The sequence below is a fragment of the Lagenorhynchus albirostris genome, chromosome 11, assembly GCF_949774975.1.
Source record: "Lagenorhynchus albirostris chromosome 11, mLagAlb1.1, whole genome shotgun sequence".
In the NCBI taxonomy this organism is placed as follows: domain Eukaryota; kingdom Metazoa; phylum Chordata; class Mammalia; order Artiodactyla; family Delphinidae; genus Lagenorhynchus; species Lagenorhynchus albirostris.
Genome location: NC_083105.1, coordinates 51,976,644 through 51,994,501, shown reverse-complemented (window position 1 = coordinate 51,994,501; position 17,858 = coordinate 51,976,644). Strand labels below are relative to the sequence as shown.

Here is a 17,858-nt window from a genome sequence, read left to right as displayed (position 1 = left end):
CCGCCTCCTCCCTGGCTGCTGCAGTGTTCCTTCATACTTCCTGTCTGGCTTCCTTCCAGACGAGCCTGCTCACTTCCTTTCTCTGGAACCTCCCCTTATTGCCAAGGTTCCAAGGTTTCACCAGGGATGTGGTGGTCACCAGACCTGACCTCCACACCCTGACCTTTGAAAGAGCCCCTCTTGTCCCTGGGGTAACCTGAATTAGGGAGCTGTGGCTCCTAATTGCTGCCAAAGGAAATGGACGGCTGCTGGGTGACCCGCAGAGCCTTGAGCAGTAACACGGGTCTTAATCTCAAATTTAGGGCGGGCGTTATGTCACTGCTCGACATTGTATGCCAGTCTCCCTTCCTTCCTGGGTTCTCAGCCATCTCTTATATGTATTTTTCCCACTAATCTTCCTACTGCCCAGTGGACTTCGTAAGTACTTGATTAGGGTGGTGGTGTAGATGGTACAGAATCTTAGAAAACTTACTGCTGAAAGGGACCATAATCCAATGCTCTCTTAATCAAGGAAACTGAGTTTTTGAGGCCATGCCTTCCTTTGGAAACCTGAGTCTCTTCTTACCGAGATCTCAGAGAGGGGGGCCAGAGGGGGTGGGGGCAGGGGCAGGAGTGCTGGCTCACCTCAGGCCACATTCTTTTTCTAATTATCGAGCAGGATTTGGATGTGCTTGGCTCTGAGGCCTTTCATAATCTTTCCTTTCTTTGTTGCCTAGAATTTAAAGAAACTTAAGCCAGTTGTGAAATGTATCACCTTTCAGAAATGAATAGCATCTTAATTGACTCCCTTTGAAAACATGTCAAACTGGGATTTTTAAGTCTGAGTGTAATCTGGTATGCCTTGGGGTTGGGACCTCCAGCTGGGGCACGCTGGGGAGACTGGTCCACCTCCAAGTTTGTTTTCTGGCTCCAAACAAATGAGTGGCTGTTTGACGATTGGCACGCGACCCGGTTTTAAAAGTACAACCATATAGGGTATGGCAGACTTGGTAACTGGGGGGTTTAGAAAGTGAGGTCATGGAAGGCCCAGATGAAACGCTTTTAATGTGTATCACAACTGCAATTAATCTTATTAACATGCTGGGCCTCGGCCTGCTCTCCTGCCCTGGGTGTGCAGGGGTATTCGAGGGGCATGCTTTGAAGGACTCTCTTCTTTGATGGTGCAGATGGATAGCAGAAGCGTATCAGACTTTGTATCTGGTACCATAAAGGCCTTTTGTGTGCCCGTGCAGACGCATTCAGTTTTGAGAAGCAAACAAAACGATGCAGATCGATAAGATATACAAAAGAGGACGGGTTTTAAATGCAGTCTTGTAGCTGTGGGCTCTGGGACCAGACAGAATCAGGTGAAAAGGGATAGAGCTCCCTCTTAGGTTCCCAGCATCCAGCTCGTTCCAGTTCTGGGAGTGAAAGGTTTAAAAACATGACTTGTTGGGAGGCAAGAGTAAACACAGGAAACAGCAAACCGTAAAAGGTGCTGTGATGCTAAGTCTGAATTGATGGGGTAGCGCAGGGGTTCCTGAGGCTGCTGTGGTTAGGATGGCTTCCTGGGTGGGGTGGCCTTGTGACCCTTGGGAGGGTCACAAGGTGAGGGGGGCCAGTGGGGGGGCAGCACATGGTACTCTTGGAGGAGAGATAAGTGGGCTGAGTGGTAGGGCAGTGCAGTGGTAGGGCTAAGGCTGGGAGGATTTAAAGGCAAAGATGGCAGACCTTGATCTTTCCATCTCTCTCTTTCACAAGTGCATGTAAGAGAAGGCTAGTACAGTATTGCGTCCTTATAAGGCTGCTGCCCAGTTGTTTTTGCGGCCCATTTTTTTTTTTTTAGAAGTCCTCTAAAATACCCATCTAGACTCCCTTCTGACATTTTCTTTGTTATTGTTTAACAAGTAGCCTTGCGGACAAAGAGGTTGTTTAAAATTGTTGGGTTCAACAGATGTGGTTTGGGTATGCTAATATATTCTAATGAATACAGAATCTACTCACTAAGTGAATAATTGATGAGAAAAGAAATATCTGTACCTGTATAATGTACCCGTTTGCTCATAATTAATTCATGTCACACTTAAAACATTATTAAAGGTCTGTTCTCTTCAGGTTTCCTTGCTGTGTGCACCCTATGCGGGTTTCTCACCTGCAGGACTTCTCAGAGCCTTTAGCATTCTAAAGTGCATTGGGAATCAGTGCAGTGGGAGGTAGTGGAGGAGAAGGGGGGCAGCCCTTTCTGTCCACAGGACATCTTGGAGGATTAGCGGTCCATGGGGCACCCTGCTGTTTGACAGTGCTGTGTGCGTTGCCCTTGCCCTTTTAGCTGCCCTCCATTTGTCCGTTTACTTTTCCTACCCCAAGGTAACAGTGATGCATATCTTGAGCCAGGGAGGGTGAGGGGGCTGTTACATCGTCCCTCCCTTCCTTTTTCTTTGCTATTGGAGCAGCGAACATCTTAGATGGCTGCATAGAAGAGTTGCCTACAAGCTAAATTTGGGCAAGATGAGTCCCCGAATCCTCATATAAATGGAAATAGAGTCCTAGCTCTATATCCTGCCATTAAAAAAAAAAAAGAAAGAAAGAAAGAAAAAATCTTCCCGTGTGGCAGGGGGAACAACCTGAGAGTGGCCAGGATGAATCAGCATGCCGTGGCCAGACACCAAGATAAGCGTGACTCTAGACGTGGCACTCGTCCTGCGATCAACCCTGGTGTGGTGAGAACGCAGCAGCAAGCTGTTCTTTTAAGGTCAAGAACAGCAACAAGTGTTCTGGTTCCTTCCTTCAGGAATAGACTCTTCCTTGCTCTTAGAACAGTTGTCTTTTTCCTGTAACATGTTATTTTTACTTTGCTTTCTTATGGCTTTTCCTCCCTAGTCGTTCATTTACACCTGTGCACCTTACAGTACAGCTTCACACTGTCCACTGGAGTCCCACAAGCTGCGTGGGGCTATGTACACTTCAATTATTTAAAATGAAATAAAATTTAAAACTCAGTTCCTCATCTCAAATGTTCAGATACCATGTGTGGCTGGTAACTGTTCCTTTTTGGACAAGGTAGATATAGAATGTTTCCATCATAGCAGATAATGCTGGTGGATGGCACTGATGTGTATCAGCCATACTGACCCTCGTGTGGGAAAACTTTTCTGCGTCCCCTCATCACCTCTGGCTACTTTTTTTAAAGTTGTTTTTGGTTGTTTTGTTCTGTTTTCGCATTTTAATGTGCTTCTGATTTTTATTTTGGCTGCATCTTGTGGCATGTGGAACTTCCTGGACCAGGGATCGACCCTACGCCCCCTGTAGCGGAAGCATGGAGTCTTAACCACTGGACCACCAAGGAAGTCCACCTCTGCCTACTTTAACATCTTAGAGCTTGTGGTACCACAAGTGAGGAGTGTCTGACAGACATCAACTGTAAATGCGAAGCTGTCCCCCGTGGCCTTTCTTGGCATATTCATCAGGGTTGAGCAAGACATGCTCCCAGCTTAAAAAACCCTCTTGGGGCTTTGCAAGCTTAGCTCTGTGTGACAGCCCTTCCTGTATTCATCACAGGGTTTTTCCACTTTGCTCACCTAAAGGACATCTCAGGACAGTGTTTTCCTGCTAATCACACTTTAAAATCTAGTTCAGGAGCATCTAACCTGACTTGTTGAAATTTTCTTTTGAGCCCCCCAAACGGCTTGCTCACTAGTTCCTGAAAATCACTGCTGCATACTGTGCTTATGTGCAAACCTGCTTTGATTTGCTTGTAGGTCCCTCCCTGATTGCAGTAGAAGGATCTCTCCCAGAGGAGATTTTTCTGTTTTGTTCAGGTACATGATACTTGGTTTGATGTCTTTGTTGGAACAGAGCCTGGAAGAAAGACATGTGAAGGAGTCATTACCTAGACTCCATTCCATTTGAGCTATCCCTGAATTCCATTTGCAGCAGGGCTGACTGGTCCAGGGAAGTGTGGTCTTAAGGATGAAAGGTGCTTGGTGTTTTATTCCGTACACAATAAAAGGCTGGCATTTGTTCTATCTGTAATTGCACCGGGTACCCCAGTCTGTTTGGGACATTAGTAGGTGACTGCCTGTTTCTACAACTGGAGAGAAGATGAAAAGTAGGAATTCATGAGTTTGGAATGGAGCCTCACTTAGAGAAGGCACCTGTTGACTTGGTAAGTTTACCCTTCTCCACTGACACAGGCTGGACCCCAAACCTGGCCAGGAGTCAGAACTGCTCCCCATGAGAGCGGCAGGACCCACCAGTGGGGAGGTGATGACACTCGTATTGTCTGTCATGCTCCTGTCACGGGCACAGTGCATATATTGTCCTCCACTCAGTCAGGGAATCTGTGCTATTTGCATTTTTAAAAAAGGGTCAGTAGTTTTATTTTTTAAAGAGGTCTATGATGCAAACAAAACAACCCCACACATGCCGGGGCGGGGGGCAGAGAGTAAGACAAACTTGACTAGACTGTGAACCAAGAAAAGGCAGAAAGGCAGGGACCACAGTGGTCTCTCCTGGCTTTATGTGCTTGGTACAGAGATGGGCACCAGTAGGCAGGCAATAAATAGTTGTTGATAATAAATGAGTTCTATTTTCATAACAGTTCTATAAAGTCCATATTGCTTTTCACATTCTAAAGAGATAAGAAAACTGAGACTCAGAGAGGTTAAATAACTTGCCTATGGTCACACAGCCAGAACGTGGCAGAGCTGTGATTCAGACCTAAGTATGCCTAAGCCGTAGACCACATACCTTCACCAGGCTCGAACAGAGGGAGAGGTAGGGCCATATTCACCTTCTCGCTCTCCCTCTTTCTCTCGCACAGTTACTCTCAGATGCTTTATATTTGTTAGGTTTATTTTTATTGTTGCATTTTTAACTTAAATTATTTTATGCTGCATTTTATATAGTCCTGTCTGTCAATTATATCTCAGTAAAACTGGAAGGAAAAAGCTTTAATTTTGATCTTATTTCAGAATTACAGAAAAGTTAGCAAGAAGGGTATACACAGTGTCCAGACCCTTTGTCCAAGTTTGTAGGGGTCTGTATATTCTTGGACAATCTTGATTCACGATCTGCTGTAGCCTAGGGCGGGGCCACACTGCCTGGGATTCCTGTGTGTCTGCGAGGTAGGGCGTGTCCTTTATGAAAGGTCACCGGTGTAAAAACAGTGATGTGACCCCACCCAGGAACTGAGGCAAACCCTAGAGCAGCCATACAGGGCTTGCTTGCTAGATGTAAACATGAGAGAAGAGTCTAGGGTTTATAATTTTGCATGGAAGAACTCTCCCTCTGAGAAACCGGAGGGTTTGGGGAATGTAAAAGAAAAGTGGCTTATGAAAAAGATGACTTGTAACTTCCCAAACACTCTCAGGCGTGGCATCATACCCTCCTCGGCTGCCAAGAACAATAATGGATGCATTCACAGACGCATGCGCCCATGCCATTTCCTCTCCTCGCCATACAATTAAAGATGAACGTCTGTGTTCCGCCATCTCTGTTCCATGCCCACCACACGGGTTTTTTTTTTAACCCTCTGCTTCTTGATTTCACTTCTGTACGCATTGTACCTACTTCCTCCCTTCTGGGTTCCGTCCTGCCCTGCGAAGATAGCCGTATTCCCAAAGGCACTGTGTTTGGAGGACAGGCAGGATTCTTCCCTGTGTGAGAGGAAGAGGTGGCGGGTCTCTTTTAAAGGGGCAAACTATCCGGACGTTTTCCAGATCAGGAGACTTTCTCCAGTTCTGACACTAAAAGAAACCAGTGTCCTCCGCTCCAGGGCCTGAGCTTGCGACTCCTGTGCCTTTCCCTCTGCTGCCAGACTCCTTCACTCAGTTATCTTGGAAACCTTTTTCCTTTGACATTCCTCACTCATACTCCACCTGTGCTGGACCGGAAGTGCCATGAGGGCAGAGGTGGTGTCTGACATCCCCACGCAGAGCAAGGCCTGGCACACAGCTTCTGCTCAGCAAATATTTGCTGAATGAATAGGCCTTGATCTGTGGCCTTGGTGTACAGTTGCTCCCTCAGTTGACTTAAATATACAAGATCACAGTGACTTCCTTGGCGGTCCAGTGGTTAGGAGTCTGCCCTCCCACTGTAGGGGACACGGGTTCGATCCCTGGTCGGGGAACTAAAATCCCACAAGTTGCGGGGTGTGGTAAAAACAAACAAGATCACAGAAGAGAGTGTAGATCTTAGAAGTTCTCATCACAAGAAAAAAAAAATTACATATGGCGATGAGTGTTAACTTACTGTGGTGATCGTTTTTATATACGTATAAAATTACACTGTACACCTGAAACAAATACAATGTTATATGTCAATTATATCTCAACTGAAAAAAGAAGACAACTAATCTCTCATCAGAAATAATGCAAGCAACTCTTTTCCTGTTATGACTCAAGGCCAAAAAAATACAGTGGTGATTGTTTTCTAATGCGTAAGAATATTGAATCATTATGTTGTATACCTGAAACTAATATAATATTGTAAGTCAATTATACTTCGATGAAAAAAATACAGGATCATAGCCTTTTAGGTTTTAGCTGCTTCTCTGGGATTTGCTTTCCAGTTGATCTCACTTTTAATAGTGAGATTTTAGCTTTGGAAGGGACCTTTGGGTCCACCGGTTTTCTGTCATTGCTTCCTACAGTTTCCTGGGTTTTTAATCTCTGATGAAGGTAGCAGAGTGGTTATACAAGCATGTCTCAGTTATCTGTACTTGGATGACCCAGAGCAAGTTTCTCTTCCCAGACTGGCTTGCTCCTTTGACTTTGCTCAAGCTTCTGGGAAGGCTGACTTGAGGAGGCCTCAGGGTGGATGCTAAGTCCAGTAGCATCAGCAAAACCTGTGATTAAGAACTCACCAGGGCTTCCCTGGTGGCGCAGTGGTTGAGAGTCCGCCTGCCGATGCTAGGGGACGCGGGTTCGTGTCCCGGTCCGGGAAGATCCCACATGCCGCGGAGCGGCTGGGCCCGTGAGCCATGGCCGCTGAGCCTGCGCGTCCGGAGCCTGTGCTCCGCAACGGGAGAGGCCACAGCAGTGAGAGGCCTGCGTACCACAAAAAAAAAAAAAAAAAAAGAAGAAGAAGAACTCACCAAAATGGGGCAGTTCCCTGGTGGTCTCATGCTTAGGATTTGGCGCTTTCACCGCTGTGGCCTGGGTTCAGTCCCTGGTTGGGGAACTGAGATCCTGAAAGCCTCGTGGCATGGCCAAAAGAAAAAAAAAAGAGGCAAGTAAATTGAACAGACATTTAAAAACAAAAAACTGACCAAGATAACTTGACCACCCTGCCCTTTGCTCTTAATCACTCCCATCACCCCTTCTCCATCTCTTCATTCTTAGACTTCTTCCTTCTTCTTTAAGTAGTAAGCCCCTAGGGTATCTGTGCTATAATATTCATGTAATTTGCTGTTTTATATATTTTTAATGGTGAGCCTTTGGTTTCCTCAATTCCTTGAGTGGAACCATCTTGTCCCATTGGTCACACTGGGGAAGCAGATCTCTGCAAGTAGGAAGCACCTTGGAGGTGTCTACTCCAGTCCCTTTATTTGATAGGAAACAAGGAAGCAGATGCAGACAGGTTAGTAGCCCAGGGCACAGGATTAGTCAGTGACAGACCTGGACTAGGCCCAGGTCTGGCTGGAATGCAGCACTTTCCCAGCACCCTTTGCCCTGCCATCATCACATCCCACCCCCATGAAATGGAAAATCTCTTACTGTATACTTTTTTTTGGTCTTTAAAAAGTTTTTTGTTTTATAATTCTTTTCTTTTTTTATTGAAATGTAGTTGACTTACTGTGTTTCAGGTGTACAGCAAAGTGATTCAGTTTTATATATCTATAGATACATCTATCTATCTATATATTTTAATTTATTTTCCTTTTTTTTTTTTGGCTGCATCGGGTCTTAGTTGCGGGACACGGGATCTTTGTTGAGGCTTGTGGGATCTTTTCGTTACGGCGCGCGATCTGCTTGGGCTTCTCTCTAGTTGTGGCATGCGGGTGGGCTTCTCTCTAGTTGTGGTGTGCGGGTTTTCTCTGGTTGTGGTGCACAGGCTCCAGCATGCGTGGGCTCTGTGGGTTGCAGCACGCGGGCTCTCTCATTGAGGCGCGTGGGTTTAGTTACCCCACGGCATGTGGGATCTTAGTTCCGCGACCCGGGATCGAACCCGCGTCCCCTGCTTTGGAAGGCGGATTCTTTACCACTGGACCACCAGGGAAGTCCCCAGATACATATATTCTTTTTCAGGTTCTTTTCCATTATAAATTGTTAGAAGATATTGAATATAGTTCCCTGTGCTATACAGTAGGTCCTTGTTGTTTATCTATTTTATATATAGTAGTGTGTATCTCTTAATCCCAAATTCCTAATATCCCTCCCCCCGTTACAGTATACTTTTTAGGATATGCTTTGAAGAGTCTTTGGACAGTTCATAGTGAAAAATGAATGTTGAAACAGAGACTGTCTCGTTTTCTACTTTAGCTATGGCCTGTAGCTGCCTAATTGTGGATTGGAAGGGGCAGGGCCAGCAGAGAAATGTGAGAGACACGTTGGAGATAGTCATTGAAGCTTCTGAAAAGTTATTTTAATCTACGGCTTTTTCTCCCCCTAACCACTGACACCAAAAATAAGACTGCATTGGGGTTTTACATTGGTAGATAGGGTGCTCCCAAGGGACTTCGAGGCTTGCTCCTGAAGCTGGGCCGTGACCATGCCGTCCCCCAAACACTGACCCCTCGGTCCACACTAGGACAGGTCTGGAATCGAAGTTACTGAGATGACTTGTAGTCAGCACACCCTTCTCGGGGTCTCCAATCCAGGAACTTGAGACCTGAATGGATTTTATACCCTTTAAAGCTCTCCTGCAGTTTCTGTCGTGGCCGTTCCCTGTGTATCTATCACGGTAGCTCACAGGGCGTAGGTGGGAGCAAACACCTGCTTGGATAACCTCCAGCTGTGAGGTTGGGGTGATTATCTGGCTGGAAGAGAGGTACCTTTTTAAAGGTTTTATTTTGGGGGAGAAATCATCCGATCTTATTGTTCTTCCTCTCTGTCCTGAAGATGGTTAGGACCCTTCATCTTTTTTGAGTTGCTTCCAGGTTTGAATCTGATTATGCAGGCTTTCGTTGACGTTTTCAAACACCCACACGGGAATGGTGGGGATCTGTTCGATTTAGTGGAAATAACATAGAGGACCTAGATTAAAATTGAGCTTGGTCTCTTAACCAGTTGGGTTGTCCCCGGCAAGCCACTTGACCTCTGTGAGTCTCAGTGTCCCTGTCTGTAACAAGGAGATGCTAATTAGTGAGGATTAAATGGGGATCCCATATGGAAGTACTTGGAGTTACTGAGGGTTGGTGGGCTTTGGAATCAGGTTTTTCAGGTAAGCTCCAGCCCTTCTGCAGAGCAGTTAAGTTTTTGTTAGTAGGTTGATTTACTTCTTAGAACTTGATCTCATCTAGTAAAAATGCCGACTTGGTTAAGTTGTTGGGAGAAATAAATGCAATATAAGTCAGGTGCCTGGTATACTGGGCTTCATGGGGCCAACAGATTCTGGAGTGTGGCCATCAGTGATTGCATATTAGCCATCGCATGAGGTCATGCGTTGTTTGAGCTCTTTAGACAAAAACAGTTAGTGAATGTTTCACAGTGATGAAAGGATTTAACTAAAATCTTCCCCTCCAGAGTGTGGGGGGAGGCAAGGGTGGGGTGAGACTGGGAGGGGCAGGGGTTGAGAGTGGGTGGGTCCAGGAAGTCTGGTTACTTCTATCTTGGCATGAGGATTTGTTTGGAAGATTAAATGACCTTCTTGGTAGTTGTATAGAATTTGACAGGTCAGTGATTAGTGCCAGTTTAACACTTATTAACTACCATACTTTTTGCTGGTAAAGATTGTAAAGCTATAAAGATCATAAAGTTCCTAGGATTTGTGTGTGTGTGTGTGTGTGTGTGTGTCAAGGTAAAGTGCTCCATAGTTGTTGTTATATGGAATGTGAAAAGAATCCTGGCTTATCTGCATTTTTTTCTGTGATTGCTCATGTGTGACTTGGCTTATTTTTCTTCTAGGATGTGGAGAAAGATAAGGAAACCCATAATTACCTCAGCAAAGAGGAAATCAAAGAGAAAGTTCATAAATACAACTTAGCAGTCACAGACAAGTTGAAGATGACCTTGGTGAGTACCCATACTAATAATACTGTTTAGGTTGACACGTGTTGAAAGACAACTATAAGTTGTTGGTACTACAGTCTGTATGTTTTAAAATCTCTGAATCATACTTGCAGAACCTTAATGGTCAAGGTATACAGGACCGGAGAATGGGATATTTCTGCATCTTTCAAATGAAAGCTGTATTTTGAAGTAGCTTTATCTCAAAATCAATCAGCACTTCCTAAAATTTTATATTAAAACATGTTATGATCCCCAAAGGATTTTTAACACTGAGTGTGATCCCTTGCCTGTTTTTAACACATGGGCAGTAACTCAGATTCTAATAAGGCCTTAGATAAGTTTTATCTTGTGTAAATAAATTTGGAAGTGTCAGGAAAAGGATCTTGTGCCCCTGGATTGGGATCTAATTGAGCTCGGATTTTTCTCAGCTGGAGAAAAATGTGTATTATGGAGTATGTAATGCTCGGCTTTCTACATTGTTGTTTCAGGCTCCTGCAGCTGCGTGCCGATGCTGTTAGAAGCTCGGTGGGGAGCAAGGGGGTAGGAGGGAGAAGCACAGGCTTAGTGACAAAGAAAGGGGGGACCCAAGGCAGAGCCAGATGTACGTTCCTCTAACTGGTCTGGCCTCGCCCATCCACTTGATGACTTTCCTCGAGGCACCTGCCATCCCTCGGTGTCAGTGTCCAGGGCCCTTGGACCCCTGCCTGGCACTCTATTGACTGTGACCTGACAGAGTTCAGCAAAGGACAGGGCGACCGGTTAGAACAGGCCCTACTGAATTCTGTGACCCTTGGGGAGGAGCTTTTAAATATAAACCCTTGTGATACAGGATCCCTCCCTAGGGGGACTCCACCAAAAAGGGGAGACAGTGGATGATCTCAAGATTATTCCTCATTATTCCAGCAGTCGTACTTCTCCTTCTTCAAACACGGTTTTTATCAAAGCAGAAAAATTCCACATCCCTCCTCTTCCCCTTGGAGATGAAAACAGATGCAAGTTTCCATGTCGTTTCAAAGATAAAAAAAAATGTGAAGTGTTGTATAATACTTTCCACAAGAATGAATGAGTGAATTAGTATTATAAATTGACCTTGTGGAAAGGAAGAAGAATAATGGCCTATACAGGAGATTTTTCATGTTCTGTGTTAACTGTGTCATTTATTTATAACACCTGAAGATTTGTTTAAATAAAACATTACAGTGTTTTTTACCTAAACATACTAAAAGTTGAAAGTGAAGACCAGACTATTATAACTATTTTTAGCAACTAAGAAATAATAATTCTACATCAGTTAAGATAAGTGCTAAACTCATCAAATTGTATATTAAATATGTGCAGCTTTTTGTATGGAAAAATTGTACCTCAATAAAGCTGTTCAAAACATACTTATATATAGAAGGAGACATCAATACCATGTTAAATCAAAAAAGACAAGTGCTTGGGAATTCCCTGCCCGTCCAGTGGTTAGGACTCCATGCTTCCACTGCAGGGGGCACGGGTTCTATCCCTGGTTGGGGAACTAGGATTCTGCATGCTGTGTGGCCTGGCCTCCCCCCCGGCAAAAAAAAAAAAAAAAGGGACAAGTGCTTGTATTATAATGTCTATGGTTCACATCATAGCTTGAATTTGTTTTAAAAATGTTGCTGCTTGAGGTGTCTGAAATGCCTCGTCCTGTATCCCATGCTGTGGCAGATCCCATGCTATATAAAATAGGTTAAGCAAAATTGGTAATCTCTGGTACCACTAGGAATGAAAATAGCTTGTTTTCTTCCCGTCTGCTCCTTGTTACTTGAGTATTTCAAAGTCCTAATTGTGACTTTCCTTTTCTGTGTAATAGCTGGTCATCAGTTGATGTTGTTTCCTTTGTGCAGTTAGCCTGGACATATCCCCAAGCTTTAATAAGCCCTGTGGTTTGGCCAGCATCTGGGCCAGGGGATTGTAACCTCACCCGTGGACCCTGACCTTTCACATGTAGCTTCAGTGCCATGAGTCCTGGACTTTGGTCCCCACATCTGCCCTGCAGACCTCGCCTCTGGAAGCACTTTCCTGGAGTGTGTTAACCTCCCCCGAGGTCATTCCCTGAGGGGCAGTCTTGAGTGAGGTTCTGTCACGGAGCTGAAAAAGAAAAGAACAAGAGAAGGAGTGTTTCACCTTCCTTTTTTGTTGTTGTTTTGATATGCTCCTTCCCTAAAATGCCCAGCTAATGTGTGTGTTTTTATTCCTGCTTCAGAATTCAAATGGGATTTACACTGGCTTCATTAAAGTACAGATGGAACTCTGCAAACCTTCACAGACTTCTGGAAAACTTGCTCCCAGTAGCAATGGCTGTATGAATACACTCCACATCAGCAGCACAAACACTGTCGGGGAAGTGATCGAGGCCCTGCTCAAGAAGTTTCTTGTGACCGAGAGCCCTACCAAGTTTGCACTTTATAAGCGTTGTCACAGGGAAGATCAAGGTACCCTGCCACACTTAAAATGAAAACGGTCCCCGCTTTTGTTTCTGTCTTTTGGCCTCGTTAGTGGAAGGGAAGTGATAGGTGTGTCAGTTATGTCAGGGCCCAGGGCCAGATTCTGGAATAAATGGTGATCACGGTGTGTGCTTAATGCTTCTTGGCTGTCTGTGTCTTTCAGTTGGACAGTTGTGGGTCTTAGGAGCCCAGATACCAGATACCCATATGTGATGGGTATTTATGGAGGATTTGTGATGTGCACAGGAGGATAGCCTTTTTTCTTTTCTTTTTTCCATCACTTTGATTTTAATTCTCTTTCGGACAGAAAAGAATGCATCTGAGCTTGAAGTTTTCAGTAGCACAGCGACATCGGATGTGCATCCGAACATGGAGTCATTGGTGGCCTTGCATTCCCGAGACCCGAGGATCGGAGGCACATGTGTATTAGTGCACGTTGCAGACTTATGTAAATGGCACAGCCTTGGGCTCTCCTTTTCCCTTAGCCTGCCTTGCACTAGGTGTTACCCGGGGGCATGTTGGCCCCCTGGCCCCCCAGGGGCTCATGCAATGCGCAAATAACATTTTGATCTGAGGTCCGCCTGTCTGAACTTAATACCCACAATCAGTGGATTAAAAAGAGAATCTTTTTTTTTTTTTTTTTTTTTTTTTTTGCGGTACGCGGGCCTCTCCCGCTGCGGAGCACAGGCTCTGGACGCGCAGGCTCAGCGGCCATGGCTCACGGGCCCAGCCGCTCTGCGGCACGTGGGATCCTCCCGGACCGGGGCATGAACCCGCGTCCCCTGCATCGGCAGGCGTACTCTCAACCACCGCGCCACCAGGGAAGCCGCCAAAAAGAGAATCTTAAATTACTGCATGAAACTGAATAAGATATTCCAGGTCAGGTCATCATTGAACAGAAATTGATACCAATGGTGGACAACAAGTGATTCAGTGAGTCACTAAGTGCTAATTTGAAAATGGTGTGTATATGTGAACATTTAAGCTTTCCCTAATTTTTCTGGGTTGAGCCTATAGCAGCTGGAGCAGAAAATAAACTCACCTTGGCATGATGGGAAAATCCTTTGGTTGCCTGGGGATGAAACCCAGCTAGATGCTGAGTATGCTCATGTTTCTTCAAACCGTATTATGGGCTGGGCCTGCAGAATACAGAGATGAACAGGGTAAGGTTCCTGTCCTCCAGAGGACACAGGCTCAGCAGTGGGGGGAAGTTTACATCTACAGGGAAATCAGCACCTACAATGCAGTTGTATCCGGAAGTACTGAAATAATACAGGTCAATTGATGGTATTTTGTCCTGCCAGCTTCTTTGCCTGCCCACCTGGACTTTAGCTGCATAATCTGACAGTGATAACATCTTGCTGATATATTACCCACATGGCAAATCTTTCAACCCTACAAGGCAATGCCAGTACTGTGTGTGTGTGTGTGTGTAGCACAAGATACATGTAGCTGGGCTTAAAGCCACCAGAGCTTGTGTTTGGATGGACTGCTTCGTTTGTTTGCGGCTGCTAATTCTAAATTAATCTGTAGAGAGATTTGCTTCTAGAGTTCTGATTTCATGTTCTTGGGATGGTATTTTTTTTTTATTGTTTTTAAAGGGGTGTGCAGATCCTTTTTTTAAGTTTATTTTGCTTTTTTTTTTGTGGTACGCGGGCCTCTCACTGTTGTGGCCTCTCCCGTTGCGGAGCGCAGGCTCAGCGGCCATGGCTCACGGGCCCAGCCGCTCCGCGGCATGTGGGATCTTCCCGGACCGGGGCACGAACCCGTGTCCCCTGCATCGGCAGGCAGACCCCCAACCACTGCGCCACCAGGGAAGCCCTATTTTGCTTTCTAAAAGGAGGAGCAGAATTAATCATAAGCCCATTTGAGGAGCGATACTCATTTAAATTCATTCTTGAGAATGGTTTCCTTTTTAATCAAGGCACAGTTTCTATTATGCAGATAGAATGGAAATAGTATAGAATTCATTCCACTGTGGGCTATTTATTGGTAACAAGATGAGGAGGATGGTGCCTCGGTAGCCAGGGTAATAACACTGTTGCCTTGGTCTGGGCACAGGGTGGTGAGGGGTGCTGGTCTGGGGAATGATGTTGTGCTCTGTCTGTGACATGGCGCTTGTTCCTCACCAGTCTACGCCTGCAAGCTCTCAGACCGGGAACATCCACTCTTTCTGCGTTTGGTAGCAGGGCCCAGGACAGACACACTCAGTTTTGTTCTCCGTGAACATGAATTTGGAGAGGTAAGTGATTGTTCCTTCTTGCTTTGGACTCTGCAGACCAACTGGCCCTGTCTTATTGCTCAGCTCTAGTGACTTTGCCATTGCAGAGGAGGACGGGATGGGGGTGGCGGAGGGGAGAGGGAACATGTGTGCCTGTGTGTCTGTCTGCCTGTCACGGGAGGAGAGGTTGTCCTGTGGAGGGAGGGTGCCTTCCTGTGTGTTTTTGAGTTGTCAGAAATGAACCCAAAGTTAGCCTACAAGATAATTCTTTTATAACACTCATTATGTTGGTCTGTGATTTTCAGAGGTGGGAGGAAATAAATTTAACTTGATCTCCACCCAGAGAGTCATTTTCACCCCTCTACCTCCAAATTACTCTAATCCAGCTGAGCTTTGAAAGTCGACACTCTCCATATGTTTGCTGCTAACCAAAGCCCCCAGGCTCCTTCGCTCTAAAGGGAAGTAAAAGGAACCGCCATCTCTTTACTACAAAAGACATTTAACTTTCTAGAATCTTTCTTTCCTCTTTGCCCAGATGATTAAGAAATTATGTTTCTACATGCATCATTTGCCATTTTCTCTTCAGGGAGGATTGTATTTAGGTCAACTCAGTTGAAGGAAAGAGCACTTCAGACTGTCCTTCTAGATCAGGTGTCACTTGAGATCTCTCAAGCTCTGGGTCTCAGCCTTTTGTCTGGACTCGGAAATGGCATGAATTGAATGGCATGAATTGTCCGTGTAGAACATTTTGTAATGCAGCGAGAATAGAGTTTCTAGGTTAAAAGTTAGGAAACCAAGACTCTGCTTCCTACCGTTCCTCTTGTTAGATTAGGAGCACGACCTTGGGTAAATGTTCTAATCTTTTCAGTCCTCAGTTTTAAAATCTGTAAAGTGGGACTAAAGACTTGAAAAGTTGGTTTTGAGTCGCAAATTAGGAATGTATGTAAACACGGTTAGTAAAGAGTATGTTTATATGTCAGTGTAAATTGGAACTTAACTAGGAAGTTTTAGGAAGACAATGATTTTGGACATTTTGGAAGCTTCTTTCGATTCTCATGTTTTGAAATTTTAAAAATCCACTCTCATTTTGGGGAGAGAGCTGGGTGCAGAAGTCTAAAATTTGGCTTCTGAGTTTGGCACATAGCAGCCTTCGCTCTGCAAGCCCAAGCCAGATGCATCAGCATAGTCTTGTCAGCGTCTTATCTTTCTTGGTGCTGGTTTCTAAGTGTTGCACATAGTTTAGTGCAGTTGGAGCTACATTGTCTGGGAGGGAATTATGTTGGCTTAGTTTTTTTATTTTTTTTTTGCGGTACGTGGGCCTCTCACTGTTGTGGCCTGTCCCATTGCGGAGCACAGGCTCCGGACGTGCAGGCTCAGCGGCCATGGCTCACGGGCCCAGCCGATCCGCGGCATGTGGGATCCTCCCGGACCGGGGCACGAACCCGCGTCCCCTGATTCGGCAGGCGGACTCTCAACCACTGCGCCACCAGGGAGGCGCTTGGCTTAGTTTTGAAATTCACTTTACATTGTGTTCTAATGCTCCGGACTGCTGTTCTGACTTCTGTATTGTGTTCTGATTCTCAGGTTTTCAAGGTTAACTGACTTGAGGGAAGAAACTTCCCATAGCTGTCAGGGAGTGGGAGGGAGATGATATTTTATAATGTCTTTACTTTGAAGAATTTATGTGAAAAGTAAGATGTTAATTTTTAAATTAACAGAATATTCTAATGTAGAAAGTTTTGCTCTCCTGCTTCACTTCTCATTTTCTTTAATAACTAGCTCACACGCAGTCTCTGAGAGCCTTCTGTCATTGGCCCACTTGGTGGTTTTATTCTGTCTCCTCTCTCTGCACCTGTATTTGGTTATCTCGTCTTTTCCCTACCCCATAACCCTGGGAATCCCCCATCAGAAATTGCTCCTGGCCCAGACAGTGATTCTCAGCCCAGGACCCAGGGCCTCCTTTTGGGTGGGGAGGACGTGTAGGTTGAAAAATAAAAAAAACCCTCCCAGGTGAAGCCATATACCCTTCTTGATACTCACTGCTTAAATTTAAAAAAATTTTAAAGAAAAACCCGACAAACATTTATTTTGTGCCTGCTAAGTACCAGCTGCTAGTAGAGAAAGAGAACTCAGAAACTCAAGGGCCAAAGACAAAGCCCAAATAGTGAGAAGTACAATAGCTGCAGTGTAGGCGAGAGAGATACTAAGCAAATAATTATAATAATTTTTAGATCTTTTGTGATCAGGTTGTGTTCAAGGCTACCAGAAATCAGCGAGAGCCTCTAATAGACTTAATCCTGGCTGGGAGGGAAGGGGAGGAAATCATGGCAGGCTTCCTAGAGAAAGTGGCATTTAAGCTGGGACTTGAAGGTTGAGAAGGAGTTCGCCAGGCGAAGTGGAGGAAGGGAGAGCATGTGCAAAGCCATGTCAGGTAATGAGTGAGGGGCACAGTGAGAGAGATGTGGCTGGAGAGGGGAGGGTCTTTCAGACTCAGCAGAAACAACCAAGGGAAGCCATTGAATGATTCCAAGCAGGGGAGGGTGATGCTTAGATTGGCATTTTACAGAGAGTATTCATATTCAGGCTGGCTGTTTGGTGGAGCTGGGAGGCTGTCCCAGGGATGGAGGAGAAGATGGCGGTGGACAGCACTAGGGAGAGCTGCCTAGGAGGTGGTGAGATTGATCGTGGGAGCTGGGAAGGAAGGCAGTGACAATGAGGGCTCCCCGTAGAGGGAAGGTAGAGGGAGTGTGGAGTTATCTCTCATGCCTCTGGGTGTCAGAGTGTCTAAAGGAGGACTTTGGTCTTAGAGCCCTTTTGGAGGAGGCTGGAAGGAGGGGAGCAGAGGGCGATGGGAGTGAACCAAGCAGGGAGTGGACGGCGTGGAGATCTGGTCGGGAGGCTCAGCTCTTGTCCACCAGGACTCCCGAGAGGGCCGGGCAGTGCTGGGCAGTGTGCGTTGGGAGGGGAGGGCAGCCACGCCTCCCTGCGCTGGCGTCCGCATTCCTAAGTCTTGAT

At 45.6% G+C, this 17,858-nt stretch overlaps 1 protein-coding gene across 1 annotated transcript in view; it reads left to right on the top strand.

Annotated features, from left to right (window-relative positions):
• The window catches only part of RASSF3 (Ras association domain family member 3), a 73,421-nt gene that overhangs the window by 52,850 nt on the left and 2,713 nt on the right, over nt 1-17,858 (top strand). The window contains exons 2-4 of the mRNA XM_060165592.1: nt 10,047-10,154; nt 12,382-12,610; nt 14,755-14,864. Of these exons, the coding sequence (XP_060021575.1) occupies nt 10,047-10,154; nt 12,382-12,610; nt 14,755-14,864 (447 nt within the window). The remainder of the gene's footprint in view (nt 1-10,046; nt 10,155-12,381; nt 12,611-14,754; nt 14,865-17,858) is intronic.